The 20,905-nt window shown below is 47.5% G+C and overlaps 1 protein-coding gene across 1 annotated transcript in view; it reads right to left on the bottom strand.

The window, feature by feature from the left end:
• Nucleotides 1-20,905, bottom strand: part of LOC147663449 (uncharacterized) — a 39,529-nt gene that overhangs the window by 13,104 nt on the left and 5,520 nt on the right. Inside the window, exons 6-9 of the mRNA XM_086950444.1 lie at nt 18,989-19,101; nt 18,620-18,709; nt 17,228-17,350; nt 15,493-15,645 (exon numbers count right to left, since the gene is read on the bottom strand). Coding sequence (XP_086806570.1) covers nt 15,493-15,645; nt 17,228-17,350; nt 18,620-18,709; nt 18,989-19,101 — 479 coding nt within the window. The remainder of the gene's footprint in view (nt 1-15,492; nt 15,646-17,227; nt 17,351-18,619; nt 18,710-18,988; nt 19,102-20,905) is intronic.

Raw genomic sequence — 20,905 nt, forward strand, 5'->3', positions numbered from 1 at the left:
CGCTGCTGCTCCTGTTCTGTTAACTCCTGCTGTCGTTACTGTTTCTACCCCTCCACTTGTTAGTCCTGTGTCCTATACTTCTCCCTCGACTCGTTCTCGTACTACTCCTCTTGCGGCTAGCTTCTTTCATTCGCTCGGACCTGTTCATGGGTCCGCTAGCTCCGATGGTCCTCAGAGACGTAGTCAGCTTCCTGGAAACAGAGAACGTGTTGCGCTATATAATATGGCGATGGGTTGGATGGTAAACCCTCTTAGAAATCCGCCCCGTGTTGTACTCGAAACGTTTTGTCAATTCAATATACCAACCCAAAGATACGTGTTTGATGAAATGTGTAAGTTCCTTCGCGATCAGATATCGGCTGATGCGCCTGACGAGGTGCTGGCCGCTTTGTCTGATCTTCAGCTTCAGTTCTCAAATGGACTGATAGTGGATACTAATGTTCGACGTGCTGTTGAGCGGTTGCTATCTTTTCGCCCCGCTCCGATCCCTCATGCATTGTTTATCGAGGATATTGAAAGACTGCCAGATGAATCTGGTCAGTTTCCCATGCGTGAAGTGCCACCGGTGTGGATGCCAGCTGACCCTAATGCTAATCCAGCGACGTTGGCGCATTTCCAGAGAGTATGGATACATCTCCCATGGAAACGCTCGGAAGTACTACAGGTGAAGCAATCTTTGCCTGACCCTCGCAAAAATCCTACAGGGTATTACAAAGAATTATCGCAGCTTGTAGACGCTACGATAATGAATCTTGCCGATATTGATATGTTGTTCGGCAATGTCGTACCGCAACCTGTTTGGGCTAAGATTCAGCAGGAAAATCATCCGAATGAATTAGGTGGTGATTGGGCTGCCATTGTGGCGGCGGATGGGTTACAAACTGGTGGGGCTAAACCTGAGCAGATGATTACTGCTCTTCCACAGCGAATAATAACGTTAATGAAAACTCTTATGCCAGCCATGAGGGTAAATTGGGACAAATTGTCAGCTTGTAAGCAAAAGAAGGACGAGAGTGTTTCCGACTTCTTTACGAGGTTCGAGGAAGCATTCATTGACCATAGTGGACAGGATATGGGTACCGAGGGTGGTCAGCGATTGTTTGTGGATAAATTTGTTTCAAACTTATTGCCCGATTTGAGCAATAAATTAAAGAATTCGGAAAGTGCATGGGCCGTTTCTACCTCAGCTCAGATATTGGCTACAGCACAATATTATGAGAATAGAGAGAAAGAGGAGAACGACCGTGCTGATAAAAAGACGAAAGAACTCAAAACTAAAGTGTTGCTTCAACAAGCATATCCTCCGCGTTCAAATCAGAATGCATCCCAACAGAATAGGTCGCAGTCGCAATCGAATCGATCACAGCCACGTAATGATTCCTCCTCCCAAAGATCATCGTTAGGGTACAATCAATGTGCTTATTGCAGACAGGAGGGACACATTAAATTCAATTGCCCTGTTTTGAATGAACGTAATAGTGGTAACTCATCTAGAGGCGGTCGTGGTGGTTCGCAGCAGGCATCACGTGGTAGAGGTCGTGGTGCTCAGAATGATCGTTCCGATAACTCCTCTAATTCTAATAATTGTTTCGATCAACGTGGATCATCGCAAGGACGATCTGCGCAGTACAATGTAGACGATTATTACGTCGATCAGGGAACTGACGACAGTAATTACTAGGACAACCAAAGACAAGGAGAGGGAGTGGTATCAGTCCCGGTTGATCAGAGAAGGCCTTACGTCGCAGTTGCTACATCGGGCGTCGTTGAGCCTTTTCTGTTGGACACTGGTGCAGCGAAAAGTTCCATCAAGTATTCGAAACTCCCTGGCGCACCTTTGTCTGGCTTAACAAATGTTTCCGTTGGATTCTCTGGCGCCCCCGTTAGCAATCCAGTTTCGTGCCCTTTGCCCCTTACAATTGGGCCACGTGAGCTTCAAGCTCCGTTGATTTTGACTACTGGCTGTGGTGAAAACCTTTTGGGCCTGGATTTGCTTAAACGTTTGTCTGCAACTCTGTATTGTTCTCCTGCGGGTGTAAAGCTTACGTTAGGAGAAAGGGTTGTCTCTCCTATGTATTTGTCTCTTGATAAGCTTCCACCGGAATTGAGTTCTCTTCCTGCGTCTTTGTGGGCAACGGGTCCGAATGATGTGGGCCTACTTGATATCTCCCCTTATGTTGTTCAGTTGAAGTCTAATGTGCGATTGCCGCGTATTCCCCAGTATCGTATCTCTCTTGATGGTGAACGAGCGTTGTTAGCGATCATTTATGATTTGATCGAGAAAGATGTTATCGAAGAGACTCGGGGAAACGTGTGCAACAGCCCTGTGCTGCCCATTCTTAAACGTACGGAGACTTCCAAACCGCCTGTTTATCGTTTTGTTATCGATTTACGGGAGGTGAATAAAATAGTGGTTCCTCAATTCCCTGTTGTGCCTGACATCACGGCATTACTGACTCTGATTCCAGCTTCTGCATCGTGGTTTTCGGTGATTGACTTAAAGAATGCGTTCTTTAGCATCCCGATTGCCGAGGAGAGCAGGGACCTTTTCGGTTTCTCTCTCGGTGGACGCAGCTTCCGGTTCAAACGCGCTCCTCAGGGCTACTGTGAGAGTCCATCGATTTACAGTCAAGCCTTGATGGGTCAACTGGATGAGTTTAGGTTGCCGGTCGGTGCGGCCTTAATCCAATACGTCGACGGCTTATTGGTGGCTGCTGATACTCAGGACATTTGCAAAATTGCTACGGTGTCGTTGCTGCAACATCTCTGTGAGTTGAATCACAAGGTGTCACCTACTAAACTCCAATATTGTTGTCAAGAAGTAACCTATCTAGGTCACTTATTGTCAAAGGAGGGAAGGAGGTTGACCCCAGAGAGAATTGCAGCGATTGCGCGAATGGCTGTGCCAAAAACCCAAAGAGATGTGCGTGCCTTTCTAGGTATCACGTCGTACTGCAGACAATGGATACCTAATTTTTCATTGCTAGCGAAACCATTGGTGGCTCTTACGTGCAAGGATGTTTCAACTCCTTTACCATGGACGGAAGAATGTCAGAAAAGTTTTTCTGAACTGCGTGATTCATTGTGTTCGGCTCCTGTGTTGGGTACTCCCGACTACAGTAAGCCGTTTACATTATATGTTCACGAGAGGGAAGGTTGTGCTTTGAGTGTCTTAACGCAACCTTTTGGTGGTAAACAGCGTCCATGTGCATATTTTTCCTCGACCTTGGACCCAGTAGCTAGAGCATTGCCGAGTTGCTTGAGAGCAACAGCGGCTGCTGCGGTCTCCATCCGACAATCAGCAGGACTGGTCATGGATAATATGCTTACGGTGATGGTTCCGCATGCAGTCGATACTCTTTTGAATCGTACGAAAACTCAGCACTTGACGAGTGCGAGGTTGTCTGGGTACGAGTTGACGTTGCTGGCAAGTCATGTTCAGATAAAACGTTGTAATGGTCTGAACCCGGCAACTTTGTTACCAATTAGCACAGAGTCAGATGAAGTAGCAGAGCATGACTGCTACTTGAGGACAGAGGAAGAAACAAAAGGTCGAGTGGACCTTAAAAACACCCCATTGGAAGATCCGGATGGTACACTATATGTGGATGGGTCATGTTTTAAGTTGCCGAATGGCGATGTGACTACCGCCTATGCTGTTGTAACGTTGAATACTGTTGTTGAGACTGCAAGGTTGAATCAGAATTCTGCCCAAGCTGCAGAATTAATCGCTCTCACTAGAGCGTGCGTGTTAGCCAAAGGGAAACGTGTAAATGTGTTTACCGACAGCCAATATGCATTTGGTGTCGCACATAGTTTTGGACGATTGTGGAGAGAGAGAGGTTTCTTGACGTCGCACGGTACGAAGATTCAGCATGGCCAACTTGTGAACGATCTTTTGGATGCACTGACGTTGCCTAAGCAAGTAGCGATTGTTAAATGTAGTGCGCATCGTAAGGTGACGGATGATGTTGGTCGTGGTAATGCGTTTGCAGACGAGATTGCTAAGGAGACTGCCCGGAACCTTAGCACTCGGATGTATGTGACGAGTTCGGTTAGGTGGCCTACAGAATCGAGCATGTGTGAGGACACTATCGAAAGTGTGAAAGAAATTCAGAATGAGGCCACCGAGACTGAAAAGATGAAGTGGAAAGAAAGCACGGGAAAGTTGGATGCGAGTGGTTGTTGGATTGATTTGTCAGATCAGAAAAGATGGTTGTTGCCCGATGCGTATGTGCTGGCCGTTGTGACAATGGCGCATGGGTTAGCACATATTAGCGCGAAAGGTATTTGTAAGTTGTTGTCTCCTGTGTGGAAGAATGATGGTATCACGAAATGTGCTGAACGTCTGGTGAAGAATTGTATGGTGTGTATGATGTACAATCCTGGCAAAGGAACCCCAACTCCTCCTGGCAGTTTTGCTCCCCCTTCATGTCCCTTTGAGGTGATTCAATTGGACTTCATCCATATGGAGCGATGCAATAACCTGAAATACGTTTTAGTTGTGGTTTGCGCATTTTCCCGATGGATCGAGGCCTATCCTCTCAAGGACAATACTGCTTTGTCTACTGCAAAAATCCTACTGAAGGAATATTTTCCTCGGTACGGAATGCCTAGAGTCGTGTGGTCAGATAACGGAAGTGAGTTTGTGGGTAGTGTGATGAAGAGTGTGTGTAAGGGCCTTGGAATTAATCAGAAATTCCATAGCGCCAATCATCCCCAGTCAGCTGGTTTGGTTGAAGGGTACAACGGCACCCTTAAACTAAAACTAGCGAAGATTCAGGCTACGACTGGTCTTTCGTGGCCTGACGCTTTACCTTTAGCATTACTGTCAACTAGGGCGACTGTACACTCCCGAGTAGGGCTTAGTCCCTATGAAATAGTGTTCGGCCGTCCGGCGAATGTGTGGGGGGTTCCTAGGCCAGGAATGTTCTCTGATCTTGAGTACCCAATGTTGATCGATTACCTACATGACTTGACTGCTAAACTAAGGTTAATTCACCAACAGGTTTACGACGCATTGCCGACGCAGACGGAGGGTCCAGGCCACCAGCTCCAGCCCGGAGATTGGGTGGTGACAAGAAATTTTTCACGCAAGAATAACCTGGACCCGAGGTTTACTGGACCCTACCAGGTGCTCCTGGCCACGAGGACTGCCGTTCGTCTCGAGGGACGCAAGAATTGGGTGCATGCCACCCATACCAAGCGAGTCCCTATCCCTTTGCCGGCAGACCCGTGGGTGAGGAAAGGCATTGCATCAACTGAAACCGAAGCATTGCCAGCGTTTGTGCCTTTTAGCGACGCGCAGCCTGTTGGAGAAACCTCAGCGCAGCAGAAAGACACTGTTGAACAATTATCATCGAAAGACTCAAGACCAGAACACTCGACTGATCAGCAGGACGCTGCCTCTTCAACGGATCCTTTGTTCGACGAGCAGACACGTCCTGGGAAAACGCGATACTTTCTACGATCCCGCACTAAAGACTAATAAAAGATCCTGCTTTGTTATATTGACAACTGCATTATCCCGTTTTCCGTGATCAGTTTTGAACATTCGTATTACTGTAATTATTCCTGTATATATATATATTAAGCTTCATTCCTTATACTTTTTGCTTCCACAGCTGAGAGACTTTGTTTTTGTATATATATATATATATATTGTGCATTAAAGGCCGTAGGGCCGCGCGCGTACTTCCTTCTGGATAGTAGGTCTTGACGCTAGGTTAAAGGCCGTCGGTTCCTGGGAACTCCTAGGGATTGACTATTGCTACACAGAACGAAGTGCGTCAAGAAACGTTGCGGACGGTCATAGGGAATGGCATTCTCGAAGCTGAACGATTTGGAAGGAGCCCAAGCTCATAGATTCAAGCTGCAGCAACTCAGTTGTACCAAATGTTTTATATTCCAACTGTTTGTATTGTTTTTGACTGCTTCTGCACTTTTGGCGGGTGGGGTGTATTACATGATGTCTTACTTTTTACTTTCTGCTACACCTACTCCTACCCCTGACCCTAAACTTACCTCCACTGTTTCTCCTCATTCTTTTCATATGTTACCCGAACACGAACAGGCTAGACGTGTAGAATTCCGCAACAATTCCTTTATTCAGCTCCTTCATCAACATCAGTTAGTGGTTAACACTACTAATTGTTGGGTGTGTGGGTTGATGCCACATACTACGGATAAGGGAATTCCATATCTGGTGTTACCGTATAGTTCCCAAGGGTCTGCTCGAGCATTTCAGACAATGTTTCGAAGCGCACTGGGTTTCCACCCCATTCGAGAACCACGTTCCCCCTACTCTGGTCCTACTTCGTATCAAAAACCTTTGTCAATAGCAATAGAGGATTTAGATAGCGATATCTATGATCCCTCGCTTATTCCCGAAGAAGAGGTACAAGCCTATAGGGTCCTAAGTAGAGGTGAATATAGTGCGTTCACTAGCGAAAAGCAGCTTAAAAGCTCGCCTCCAATATGGGTCGTACCCCACACTGGTAATTTTTGTCTCATGGGTCGTGGTCGAAGATCGCAAGCCCGACTTGGAGCAAGTGCTTGCACTGAAAATTACATTCTGCCAATGTTCTCGTCCCCTGTGTTTCTGGCTGCCAAGGGTACATACTTTATCTGCTATGATCGTGCATATGCATGGTTGCCCGCTGACTTCATGGGCTCATGCTTCATTGCAAATCTGTTGCCTCCGACGTTCACTGTAGATGCCGATTATCACAAGACTAGAGTTGTGAGAGGCGTAATTAGCGAAGAGGACAATGCCGGTCAAGAGGCAGGAGACTTTTTCAAGGGTTTCCTCCCGTTTTGGGGACCTATGGTTAATAGTAGGAACCTGAGACAGTTGACTCGAGTGGTAGAATCGACAGCTAATATTACTGCCAGTGCCCTTGGTAATATCACCACAGAACTTCAGGCGGATAGACTTATGACGTTACAAAACCGTATGGTTTTAGATGTCATCTTAGCAGATCGAGGTGAGGTATGTAAGGTGATCCATTCGAGCTGCTGCATTTTCATTCCAGATAATGCTCCGACTGTCTATCAAGCCATCTCGAGGTTGCATAAAATCTCCGAATCCATACACGTGGAAGTAGGGGATTGGACGCTACTTGGATGGTTTTGGGGCCTGATGTCGACTTGGGGTTGGAAGATTCTGATGATCATCGGGGTCGTTGTGGTGTTCCTGTTCACGTGTTGCCTTTGTGTGCAGTGCGGTCCTGCCTTATGTGGCCTCTGTGCTACAACGTGTATGAGACAGCCACCTATTACCAAGGGGACTCGGTTGGACAGAGCTATGCTACAGCAACATCTCGATGGTCTGATGAATATCGAATATGATTCCGACTAGTGCTTGCCTACATGAGGGCAAAAGGAGCGTCTGAGGTTCCGTGACAATTGTAAGTGGTGTTTTCGACTCGCACGAATATGGTCGAGTCTGGTATCTATGAACCGCAAATGACGAGTTTAGTAAGTGTGCGCAGTTTCGCTGTGCTAACTTAAACCGTTCGTTTGTTATGTGGGTTTTTCATCTGTACCCACGGGTTCCATCTTAGATACGGCATCCATTTTGTCTCTTGCCCTCAAAGTAGCCAGCGGACGGACGATGTCCGCTTCGCGACCCTGGGACTCCCAAGATATTTGCGGACGACACATATCCTTTGTAAGTGTCTTTATGATGAGGGGGATGCTACTGTAAAGCAGATGGTGCCGCCCGAGGCTCATCTTGCTGCATGGACTTATTGTCTCAGCCGTGCATCTCATTAGGCACGTCCCTTTGATGCCTGTATCTCGTGTTTCCCCGATACCTCCCCTTTTACACCCTTTCCGATCTCCCCACTGTCTCCGTCTTCCTCTACACCTGTTCTTGTTCCTACTTCGATCTGTTTATTACCGATTGGAATGTACTAATGTTGGGAAGATGGGTTTTTACAGTTGGGAACCGCCAAATGTTTCCGCACTTATGATCCGGACCTTGTGTGTTTCAAAGTGACCAAAGCGACCCCTCTGGGGGATGATGGTGGGAACCGGGTTGTAAACTTTTGTGTGCCATGTTGTCTTATGGGTAAAAACTGTATAAAAGGAGCGATCCACAGAACCAATTTGAAGCAGTCTCCCCGAACTACACTCGATGTACTTCCTGTGATATCTGTGTTCCCTGCAGCAAATAAACCTTGAATCTTTGACGCCGAAGGAAGTGTCCCGTGTCTCTGTCATTCGTACGCCGGAGCAGGTTACCCACGAAGGTTTCAGGTGTTGTGCCCTGGCACCGCTGGGTCCTACAGAACCCAGTCCTTCAAAACAAGAACATCTTCATGGGGTCACAGCCCCTCCTTTTATACAGCTAAATCGTTTGTTCTCAAAGGTGCAGGCAAGGGGATAACCAGACACAACTGGTTCTGGAGCACTTTGTTTTGCTCAGCTCCCCTCTCTATTCACAAGACAGGCCAGGGACATCAGACACACCACAGGGGGCGGAGCCAACATTGTAGAGGGAAGGCACAGCTCTATTCAGGTCCCAGGTGCAACTCCTCCCTCCCATCTACATGCAGATCTCCCTATTCACCACCGGGCAGACTCATCCTGGCTCCTGGAGCCAACCACACCAGCCAGCCCCTGTCACTCACAAGCCAGACAGGCAATTCACATCTCACAGCACACAGAAATGGCAACTTCTAAAAGTGGCACTTCTCCACTAGACACAAATAATAATTTGCCGCGAAATCGGCACTTTTGTAAAAATTCCCGCGATTTTTGCAAAAGTGCCCGCGAAATCGGCACTTTTGTAGAAATAGCTGTACTTTTACAAAAGCTAATCCATGCCACTATATCCTGGGGGCTCTGATTGCAAGCGACATCAGACAAATTACCAATGTTGTGAAACAATTTCGCTCTGCAATCATTGCAAGTCAGGAGAGGACCTGAAAGACCGTAAACAAGAACAAAATAAGTGGCATTAGGTGAAGTTCTGTAGTAAACATAATTAGAAGGGTCTAGTAAATCAAGAGTACAGTAAAACAGCCGCAAAAGTCCCAATTACCCAATATTTACGCAATATTTAAAAACACAGTCACAGTGATTGAGGGGCATTAAAGTCTTATATGTCTTACCAAGTCTTATATGTTACCAAGTGTCTGCAAAAGTGTACCACCCCTAGTTTCGAATGGTGGGGCTGTTTTTAATTTTGAGATTAGCACAACAGCAGTCATTATTTACACAATATAGATTGAAAATTAATAATCCCAACCGCTCATGCCACTATTATAGCTTTGTGTGACCTAAAATAGTCTGAATTGTCACACTTATTAGGGGAAATGGCCCCTTGGGCGCCTTGGACCGGGTAGATCTGTGGTAGAAAATTAATGCCACTCAATTGCCAGAGGAGGTCCTTTATTACCTAGCCAGGTACACGCCCAGATTGATGGAGGCTTTGGTAAATATGACACCACAATGCCCTCAGGAGTGTTTGTTTTTATCTAATGTGCACTGCAGCCTTTCTTCTTCAGGTCCAACCTCGCACAGTCACTACAGCCCTTTAGGGAAGATGGCTGTGCGTGCCCAAGTACCACCCTATACTCCTGGCCACATCACTGCATACGATTTTGCAGGTGGGGTGCCCACAATGCAAGCTGCACTGTCACTGAATACTTATTTTATTTACATATATTTAAATAGTGTGCACTGGATGCCTGTATTGCTTCTAGGGGCAGAGAGAAAAGAGAAGGATGCAAGAAAGTGTGGAACATGTTCTTGAAGAGATATGTTTCCAGCAGTTTCTTGAAAGCGAGCAGGTTGTTTGCGTTGCACAGGTGTGGGGATGGGTAGGGGCGGGCAGCTACTTAGAAGAGACTTCTGGATCTGCCATTGGACTTGGGAATGCATAGGGAGTTCTGCATGTTGGGGTTTAGGGGTTAGGAGATGGTGCATTCACAGTACACATATAGCTGCAGAGAACCGAAAGTGCACCGTGCATCACGACGAGGCATAAGTAGGGCTGTGAGCAAAAGGGTGTGCATCACGGTGGACTCGGGTGAACTCTGCATTTGACATCTCGCTCGATCACGCCATCACCTACTCCAGGTCTGGTTCGACAACAATCAGAGCACGCACTTCAAGAGACCAATGGTGCGGACTGTCCAACGACGTCACGCCCCTGGAATACTTCACGACTTCATTTCCCTACGACCAGCACCAGGATTTGACACGTTGAGAATTCCCAAACCATATCCATATACACTCGAATATCTGTACATGCTTTTTGAGGGAAACACAGTGTCTACATGTAATTAAACCAAATATACATAGCTTCATGTTGTTAAATAACTAAAAAAGCTAAGATATCTGTGTTTGTTGTAGGAAAAATGGCCAAATAAAAAGCCGCAAAGTTGCAGCTAAACTTCCATATTTGTGCCGCTAAATTTCTATTTTTGTGCCGCTAAATTTGCGAATCCATGCCGCTATATCCTGGGGGGTCTGTACAATGGATACACATATCCCCCATGCATTCCTTTAGGAGGGCAGGCCACTCTCAGGACACGCACTTAGAGTGGGCACGCTCTTTACACTGGGCCACAGTGCTAAGATGTGCAAAGGCCTAAAATCACTACCATCATACCAGGGGCTAAAGGCAAAAAGTCTAGTGGTGAACCTTCTGAAAAGGCCCAAGTCCAACAGGTCCCACCTATGGGAGGACCTGGGGAGGGGGTGGTTACACCCCTTCCCCTTTGTCCAGTTTCACGCCAGAGCTGGGACTGAGTGCCCCAGCAACTGGTTTGAACTGGGAAATTAATAAGACACCTTGTGTGCCCCAGACAGTGTCTGAAAAGCATTCACTGAATGCGACCCACCCTGCCCCAATACACTAAAGCCTGTCTGAGGAGGTGAGGACGAGAAACCTATTGTCCAGGTCTCCCCTGCCAGAGTTTTGTCCAGCAGCAGGAGGTCAGACCTGTGTCTGTGCCGCAGCATCCATTTTGTGATGCTGGGGCTCTTTTAAACTATTACAGGGAAAGTAAGTGTTTACATGTCCTCTCCCTCTAGAAGGATGGAATGCTACCCCCGTCGCCAGAACTGGCAGGGGAGGTGGGGGTACTATTCCAAAGTGCTTGACACCAAACACGACATGTTTTATTAAAGCCAAACCAAAGTTAGCATTAACCGCAAGGATTAGAATGCACTTAAGAGTATATGGTATGGCAGACCAGCTATAATGAAGGGATTCCGAAAGCTACAGAGGGGCTCAGCTCATGCTAGGGCACCCTATCACACAAAACAAAGCACTCTGCCTTCAGGATTGTCAAGGCCTACCATAGGAGTAACGTATAGGTTTATATGTATATTTGTTTTTAAAGGTAGATATAGGTATACTATTTCTCAGTAAGGGGTGCTTACACCACCTTACCCAGGCTGCAAGTGCAGACTTGTGGTGCCATTTTGGAAGGCTTCCCAGGGGTGGCATAATACATGCTTCAGCCCCTGGTAGACCTCTGGGGGACCTATGCCCTTGGTACCTAAGGTACCATATACTAGGGACTCACAAGGGTAACCCAGTAACCAATCTGGTGTGTACCTAATGTACAGGATATCAATTTAGAGAGAGAACAACTAGGCTGGGGTCCTGATTAGCAGGGCCACAGCCAGACTAAAGTCGATAAACCAGTGAAGCACAGCAAAAAGTGGGGGTAACCAAAGTAAGCAGATCCTACTCTCCTACACCACACTCTATGTTGTAGTGGGCAGAAGAAAAACATGATTGACACAACAAACCAATGAATAAATGGGGCTGACTGAAAGTTCATTTAAGTAATTAGAACATTGGATTGTTGAGAGCTCTTTTGTATTATAATGCTATATATGCGGTGTTGAAATATATCCATTTATTCTATAATGTTTTTTTCATTGTTCCTGTGTTTCCCCAGCTCTAGCGGCAAGATTGGTTCCTCCGAGAACATTATGGGGCAGGTTTACAAGCCCCATGCGCCACTTTTGCATCACTTTTAACATGGGAAAAGTGATGCAAAAGTGGCGCAAGGGACTTGTAAATCTGCCCCTATGCTCGGGAGGATTCCAAGCTGAGCGCCTGTTTATTGTGAGTGAGGCAGACCAGCGAGAGGAAGTAAATAAAGTGTCATTCTCATCAGAAGTTTGATATTTATTTAATTGCCTGCATTACAACAACTTTTTGACGACAAGTGCAAGGATCCGGTGCCTCCCGCTTTCAGCTTCGGCCGGGCTGCTGTCATTGTTGCTGGTCGGGTACGTAGAGGACAAGAACTGTTTGCAGAGTCTGGTCTCAGAGAGGTGTCTGATCGCAGTGAGGCGTAGTGTGTGTTTACGCGACGCTGTAATAGCACCGTGAGCAGACCCCTGGCACTGTGAGCAGACCCCTGGAACTGTGAACAGACCCCAGGCACTGTGAGCAGACCCCTGGCGCTGTGAGCAGACCCCTGGCGCTGTGAGCAGACCCCTGGCACTGTGAGCAGACCCCTGGCGCTGTGAGCAGACCCCTGGTGCTGTGAGCAGATCCCTGACACTGTGAGCAGACCCCTAGCCCTGTGAGCAGACCCCTGACACTGTGAGCAGACCCCTGGCACTGTGAGCAGACCCCTGGCGCTGTAAGCAGACCCCTGGCACTGTGAGCAGACCCCTGGCACCGTGAGCAGACCCCTGGCACCGTGAGCAGACCCCTGGTGCTGTGAGCAGATCCCTGACACTGTGAGCAGACCCCTAGCCCTGTGAGCAGACCCCTGGCGCTGTGAGCAGACCCCTGGTGCTGTGAGCAGATCCCTGACACTGTGAGCAGACCCCTAGCCCTGTGAGCAGACCCCTGACACTGTGAGCAGACCCCTGGCACTGTGAGCAGACCCCTGGCGCTGTGAGCAGACCCCTGGCGCTGTGAGCAGACCCCTGGCACTGTGAGCAGACCCCTGGCACCGTGAGCAGACCCCAGGCACTGTGAGCAGTCCCCTGGCACTGTGAGCAGACCCCTAGCCCTGTGAGAAGACACCTGGCGCTGTGAGCAGACCCCTGGCACTGTGAGCAGACCCCTGGCACCGTGAGCAGAACCCTGGTAATGCGCGGAGACCCACAGCACTGTGAGCGAATCCTGGCCGTGTGAGCAGACCCCTGGAACTGTGAGCAGACCCCTGGCACTGTGAGCAGACCCCGGCACTGTGAGCAGACCCGTGGAACTGTGAATTGACCCCTGGTACTATGTGCTGACCCCAAGCCCTATGAGAAGACACCTGGCGCTGTCAGCGGACCCCCTGTTGATGTGAGCAGACCCCAGGCACTGTGAGCAGACCCATAGCACTGTGAGAAAACACCTGGTGCTGTGAGGAGCATCCTTATGTCTCGCACAGCTGAGCAGCCCCGGGGACAGGCTAGCGCCTTGATCATCATATTAACAAGACTCAGCATTATGTAATTGGGAAAACTTTAGCATATTTGAGCAAAACTTAGATTTGTATTGGGAGAAGCCTGGAGTATATTAGAGATGCATTTATAATAGAATTTTAAGGGGCTATTAACTGTCAGAGTGAAAGTGATGAGCATTCAAACTTGGTGTCATTTCGAAAGGATTTTCGATGTCTTTTTCCAGAGGACATATTGTATCAGATACATGCTGCTTCGCCCTTGGCACAGACTAATTTACCTGTTATGTGTCTGGGGTCTTTTAATTCAAACTGGGGCCAACCAAGTAACCCTAGCGCCTGGATTTAGAGACTCCAACACATACACTTCATTAGGGTGAGAGTGTGCCTCGCCCAACACACCTGTGAAGTAGGAGCTAGATTTAGGTGCTCAGACGTTGAGTCAGAAACAAAGATCAGTGTTTCCTCCATAATCATATTTTTATTGTTACTTTAATTGAATTGCTTTATTGTATAAACAAACTACACAAATGCAATGTTTTCCCTTATGTGTAATTTTACACCATCTACAAGTATGCATGCACAAATGCCTTTGTGTAGACGAAATTCACAATTCACGAAGATTCAGAGACTTGAAGCCTGTCTAAATCTCAACACTTTATTATGCAAGGCCGGAGCCTGCGGGCACTGACTTATAAAGTGTTTTGTGAATCGGGCATCGAAGTCCACATTCAGAGGGATCTGTGCCATATGTTTGCACTGTAGTGACCTCTGACTGATAAATACATTGATACTTGTATAGCGCACTACTCACCCACAAGGGTCTCAAGGCGCTTGTACGAATACCGCTGTGGAAACCATCCTGGCTTTCCCTGTGAGGCGTCCACTCCTGGGCACCCCCAAGGTGGAAGCCAGGCATCCTTAGCGTTGTGGAGATTAAGCAAGTTATTGACAGAGTTGCAGAGTGGGACTCCATGATTGCAATAGGCACCGAGGCGAGAATTATCAGGTCCGTGGAATTTTGAGCCCAAGACCAGCCGAGGCGAGGAATTGAACCCTGGTCCCGGGCTAGACCTCTGCATCAGGGTCTGCCGCTCTAACCATTGAGTCACACTTCTCCACTGATGAGGGAGCACGTTCATGATGGTGTGAGGGTCGTGCACAGTTCTCATGTAGAGATTCAGGCGGAGGCGCTGTCTGCTCTGTGCTTCTGTTTATTAAAGGCCCCCAGATGGTGCCCGCACTGCACTCTGATGCCAATAAAGGGAACCCAGAGTGTTCGCAAATAAGAACTCAGGACCGAATGAGAGTGAGCGGGCAGAACCAATCCAACCACAGCTGAGCTACAGCGCCAAGGTACGATTCAGTGAGCTACGTGTGTGAAATGAATCCTCAGGGGGTGGTTGCTGTCTGTCATGCGATGAACCAGAATCAAACTCTGCCCTTAGTGGGATTGGGCTCCACCACTCCACACTACTCAAACTATAGCGCCCAGTCGGTAAAGTGCTATGAAGAGGATTTTTTTAGGATGTGAAATGGCTTTATTTAGCTTTTGAACTGGATGCAAGATTGAACTGATGTCTGATTTAGAAAAAAAAGGTAAATAACATAAGTTTAGACTTGAGTTTATTCATATACAAAATACAAAAAATAAATAAATACATTGATAAATAAAATACAGATGTTTTGAAAACCTTCACAATAGGATGATGTACACATTGAAACAATCTCAAGAATGCAATAAAGAACATATTAAATAAAGAGTTTTAGAACAGGTGTGCAATATCAAACACAAGAGATGAGGTGAACCCTCACGAGCCGGCGAGGTCTGTGCCATCTATGACTTTGCAGTGATCTATGACTTTGGAATACTCGTCCAAGATGGTAAAGGTTTGTTGCATTTTTATTAAAGGCACCAGCCTTTTCAGATTCCACTGCATCCCAGGATGACTGTGCTCTGTGTTGTACAACCCTGTCATAGGGTAGGGAGTCCTCTCTCCTTGCTTTGACTAGAGTCACGGGCACCCTTCCTCCGCCACTAGGTGGCGCTCTCCCCACACAAGTCCATCACAACTTCTCATCCTCCATGCTGAATCCTCCATTGACGTACGACTGCTGGGGAAGGGTCCTCGGAGCTCTTGGGCAGCGTGTGCTCTGTGATGGAACTGGACAAGTATGGCGGCTCCATGGGGACCTCGGTGAAGGCGCTGGACACATAACCGGACATGTGCTTCTTCTGGACCTGCTTGAACAGCTGGAGCACCTGCAAAGAGAGACACCAGCGCTATTACTGAAGGAGCAATGCCATGACTTCACCACCAGGGGGTCTGGACAAAGCATGACGGCAGGCCCCCCCCCTCAGAGAGAGCTAGAATGGAATCTTCCACTCTTCCTCATTGCGTTCAGGCTGTACTCAGAGCTGTGACTGGACGTGAGGGCTGCAGTAATTCAATGTCTGTTCTTCTAAGAAACTGGTGCATATCTGCCAAGGTTTCAGATTGCTATGTGTGACATTTTCACAATGTCAGAGTAATTATGAGTGACATTTTATAATAAATATAATGTACGTAAAACAGTGGATGCAATGAATTTATTGTGTGCTCTCGGGAATATAGATATTTGTTTCCGGGTCGCCTTATTAATATTAAAATGTAGAGCAGCCAGGAAATCAATAGTTTTGTAACAACTTACAACTGGTATTTTTAGGAAAAGTATACGCTAGTTTTCATCCAAGTGTATATAGTTGGGGTACTAAGTCTAGTTTGTGACTCCAACATTATAGCGGAATTGGTTTTCACTTGCCTTTGTCATTCTGCATGAGAAAATGAGTATGCATATCATGCATTGTATTGTTATACATTTTAGCTCTCTTTATGCACACGTCACTTTAGAAAAATTCTTGGTAAACATGTTTAGCTAGGATACTGTTTTAGTACAATGTTTTAATGAAATAGCTGCTATCCATATTTTCCTTTTTAAATATTTATTAATAATGTTTCCCTTCAAGATCTATCAATTGCTTGGAAATGAATGCTTAGATAAATATGCCATTAGTAAATAATAATAATTTTGTATTTTACAATTTTATGTAATTGCATGTATACCATTTTTTGTCTATTGTCGCTTTTATGGTTGTACTATGCAAACCGAATAAAGCTTTCTGAACCTGAACCAGAGTGACATTTTAACGACTTTTGTAAATGCTATGAATAACACTTTCTCACAAGCACACCTCGGCCATCTAGGCACTAGACCCCTCTCTGAATTTACTGCCTTCATGGATATTCTCAACTAGACCCTACTTCAAATACATACTCTTGGCATGACATGACTCCTCTCCTGACATGTTTATGCCCCACAATTTCTTCTCTGGGGCTTCCACATTTTACTCTATCAGCAGCATTGTGTGGGGCATCAAACTGGAGTGAGAAATGTCCTTAAAAATGGCCCCTGAGAACTCCAATCTTCAGGTTTGCTTCCTACCTAGATATTCAAACATCCTTCTTGTGATGGCACTCCTGTAACTCCACATGCAACCCTCTGCCCCTGGACATCCAACATCCTAGGCTCCACACACACACACTCTCTCGCTCTCTCTCTGTCTCTCTCTCTGTCTCTTTCTCTCTCTCTCTGTCTCTTTCTCTGTCTCTCTCTCTCTCTCTCTCTCTCCTTTCCACTCTCTTTTCCAATGTCCAAGAGCACGTGATCAGTTGCCTTCCTTGTATTTGCCACTGGATTACACTACACACACATGCTCACAAAGGGACAAACAAGCACACAACCACACAAAGAGACTCACAGATGCATAGCACACACACACACACACATATACACACTCTACTTACGTGGGATTTGGGCACCGTTCCTATCCTGAAGAACCCGATGGTCCCACTGTCGATCTTGGTGCAATTGACGATGGTGGAGGCGATGTTCTCTGGAGAAGGCCCATTGCAGAGGACTCCGTCCACCTGAGGAGCAAAGCCACACGTGAGATCACCGCCCACAGACTCCCATCACACAGGCAGCTGCGGGGCTTCCATGGATACTAAAACTATAATAATCCTCTATTTGTAAAGCGCACAGATACCCGTAGGTTTCCCACTGCTGGAAGCCGTCAGGAAGATTAAGCAAGCTATTGTCCAGAGTCAACATCCTACTCTGGGATCCCCCACACATGCAGCACACACCTTCAACATCCTACTCTGGGATCCCCCACGCATGCTGCGCACACCTTCAACATTCTACTCTGGGATCACCCACACATGCTGCGGACACCTTCAACATCCTACTCTGGGATCCCCCACGCATGCTGCGGACACCTTCAACATCCTACTCTGGGATCCCCCACGCATGCTGCGGACACCTTCAACATCCTACTCTGGGATTTCCCACACATGCTGCGCACAACCTTCAACATCCTACTCTGAGATCCCCCACGCATGCTGCGCACACCTTCAACATCCTCCTCTGGAATCCCCCACACATGCAGCGAAAACCTTCAACATCCTACTCTGTAATCCCCCACACATGCTGCAGACACCTTCAACATCCTACTCTGGGATCCCCCACACATGCTGCGCACACCTTCAACATCCTACTCTGGGATCCCCCACGCATGCTGCGCAAACCTTCAACATCCTACTCTGGGATCCCCCGCACATGCTGTGCACACACCTTCAACATCCTACTCTGGGATCCCCCACACATGCTGCGGACACCTTCAACATCCTACTCTGGGATCCCCCACACATGCTGAGCACACCTTCAACATGCTCCTCTGGGATCCCCCATGCATGCTACGCACACCTTCAACATGCTCCTCTGGGATCCCCCACTCATGCTGTGCATACCTTCAACATACCACTCGGGGATCTTCCCTAGATATAGAAGAGGGACCATCACATCATTTTGAAATGCTTTGCAGTCGGTAAACTAAGTTGTCACCGGTCACCGGTCACCTAGTCCCATGGAGCAATTCTAAGTTTTTTTAACCGAATCACATTTGTAAAATTTATCCAGACTTTATCCAGTGTATATTTGGCAAAAATATTAGTTACTAAATCAGAACTATCTAGAAAAACTAACTTTCATCAGGATAATTGACAGTGCACATGGGCTATCCCTGGTAAATGCTGTCTGTTCAATGCAGGCCACGCAGAAGACTCCTTGGCCTATCAGGACTCTGGGTTCTGAACAGTGTCCTCAGATACACCTCTTGTGCTTGTAATGGTACTTACCTTGTCTCCCATCTTGGCGTACACTTGGTTGTGGTGAGTGGTGTCGGCTTCTCCGCTCGGATTGGCTGATGATACCACAATGGGCCCAACCTGGTGAAACACAAAGAAACAGAGTAGGAGATTCAACTCACTTTCATTGGGCACAAAGCAGTGTCCCCCTCACCCTCCCCAGATATAAAGAGATGTGTTTACATATCTTAAATGTATGCTGATGTACACCACCCATGATTGAGCAGGACAAGCAGCTCAGTGCCACTCATGCCCCCACAAAGGGTGCAGCAGACTGGAAGCCATGCTCATCACTGGTGGCAGAACAGTGCCAGCCATGCCCGGGCAGTGCTAGCATCCCGCTACCACCAGACAACTCACCAGGTCAATCAGGGATGTGGTCACAGAACAATCCGGGATCCTGATGGCGATGCTCTCTGCGGTGCCAATGTACTTAGCGGAGTCCTCCAGTCCGAAGCACTGCAGCCACTCGCCTGTGGGTTCAAGAAGACAGAAAGGTGTGAGCAGGGCTTATTTTGGGCAGGTGTATGCCATTGAAAGGCACCAGCACTCATGTTTGGGGACCATAGTTTTTTTATTTCGTCATCAAACTTGGACCTCAGAGCAAGAGGACAAAGGCAGAAAAGAGAGAAATAAGGAAGAAGTGAAAGAAAGGAAAACAGAGACTATGAAAGCAGGGATGAAGAAAGTTCAAAATGAGATAAAGAGACAAGAAATGCAGGGCTGTGGGAGGAAGAGGCATGAGGAGGAACAAGGTCAGACATTCTTGGTATTTGGTAAACCCCACCATTCAGGAAAGCTATGGGCCCCTCCACTTAAAAACTAACCACTGATGTGAGTCCTGCATGATGGAGAAATACACAAAAAAACACTGGTAAAGTGAGGGGGTACCCTTGGTAATACCCCAATCCCATGCAGTCACTATGAGTGACTACGCACCAGTCGAACGTGGCCCTCGCCTGCGCGCTCACAAGAGCACCCCTCTCCTCCCAAGCCGCAGGAGGATCCTATGGTGTGCACTAAACTCACAACGTGCCCTGCTGCTGTTCAGCTCATCGTTTGAAGCCAATATTCAACGCGCCTGTGGCTCGGAGCCTCTATATTACCAGCCTTCAAACTACACAGGTGCTTGCACTATAGGTAGGAAGGGTCAGATGATGAACTAACATCTCCTTACAGGCAAAAAGCGTGCAAAGGACAATATTCACCCTGTAGACGGGGCTCTGATAATGGAGAGGATCCCTATTTGGATATGTCAGGCAGTGTAAAGATGTCACCTTATAGGTGTGGGTCAGATGATGAAGAGAAACTTTCATCTATACAAGATACAGACAGCAAAGTGTGCACTTCCCACAGGCGGGTCTGATGAAGGAATGGTTCACTCCCTGTAGACAAAGATACAGGTCAGTGAGGGGACAGCGTTCCTCCTATGGATGGGGTCAGATAATGGAGAGGTTCACTCCCTGTAGAGAAAGATACAGGTAAGTGAGTGGGCGGTGCTCTTCCTATGGGTGGGGTCAGACAATGAAGAGGCTCAGATCCTGTAGAGAAAGATACAGGTCGTGAACGGACAGTGCTCATCCTATGAGTGGGGTCAGATAATGGAGAGAGGCTCAGACCCTGTAGAGAAAGATACAGGTCAGTGAGCGGGCAGTGCTCATCCTATGAGTGGGGCCAGATAATGGAGAGGCTCAGACCCTGTAGAGAAAGATACAGGTCAGCTAGTGGACAGTGTTCATCCTATGAGTGGGGGCAGATAATGGAGAGGCTCAGACCCTGTAGAGAAAGATACAGGTCAGTGAACGGACAGTGCTCTTCCTACGGGTGAGGGCAGATAACGAAGAGGGTCAGACCCTGTAGAGAAGGATACAGGTCAGTGAGCTGGCAGTGTTCATCCTATGGGTGGAGGCAGATAATGGCGAGGGTCAGACCCTGTAGAGAAGGATACAGGTCAGTGAGCTGGCAGTGTTCATCCTATGGGTGGAGGCAGATAATGGTGAGGCTCAGACCCTGTAGAGAAAGGTACAGGTCTGTGAGCGGGCAGTGCTCTTCCTATGGGTGGAGGCAGATAATGGAGAGGCTCAGACCCTGTAGATAAGGATACAGGTCAGCGAGCGGGCAGTGCTCTTCCTCTGCAGTTATGGACCAGAATATTTACAAGAGCTCACAAGATCCAAATAATCACTAAAGATCCTCCTTAGATTCACAGAGCAGGCAGTATGTTGGTGCTTGTCCTATATACATGGATCAGGCAATGTAGGGGCCTCCTCCCTATAG

This window comes from Lissotriton vulgaris, unplaced genomic scaffold, assembly GCF_964263255.1.
Source record: "Lissotriton vulgaris unplaced genomic scaffold, aLisVul1.2 SCAFFOLD_1791, whole genome shotgun sequence".
In the NCBI taxonomy this organism is placed as follows: Eukaryota; Metazoa; Chordata; class Amphibia; order Caudata; family Salamandridae; genus Lissotriton; species Lissotriton vulgaris.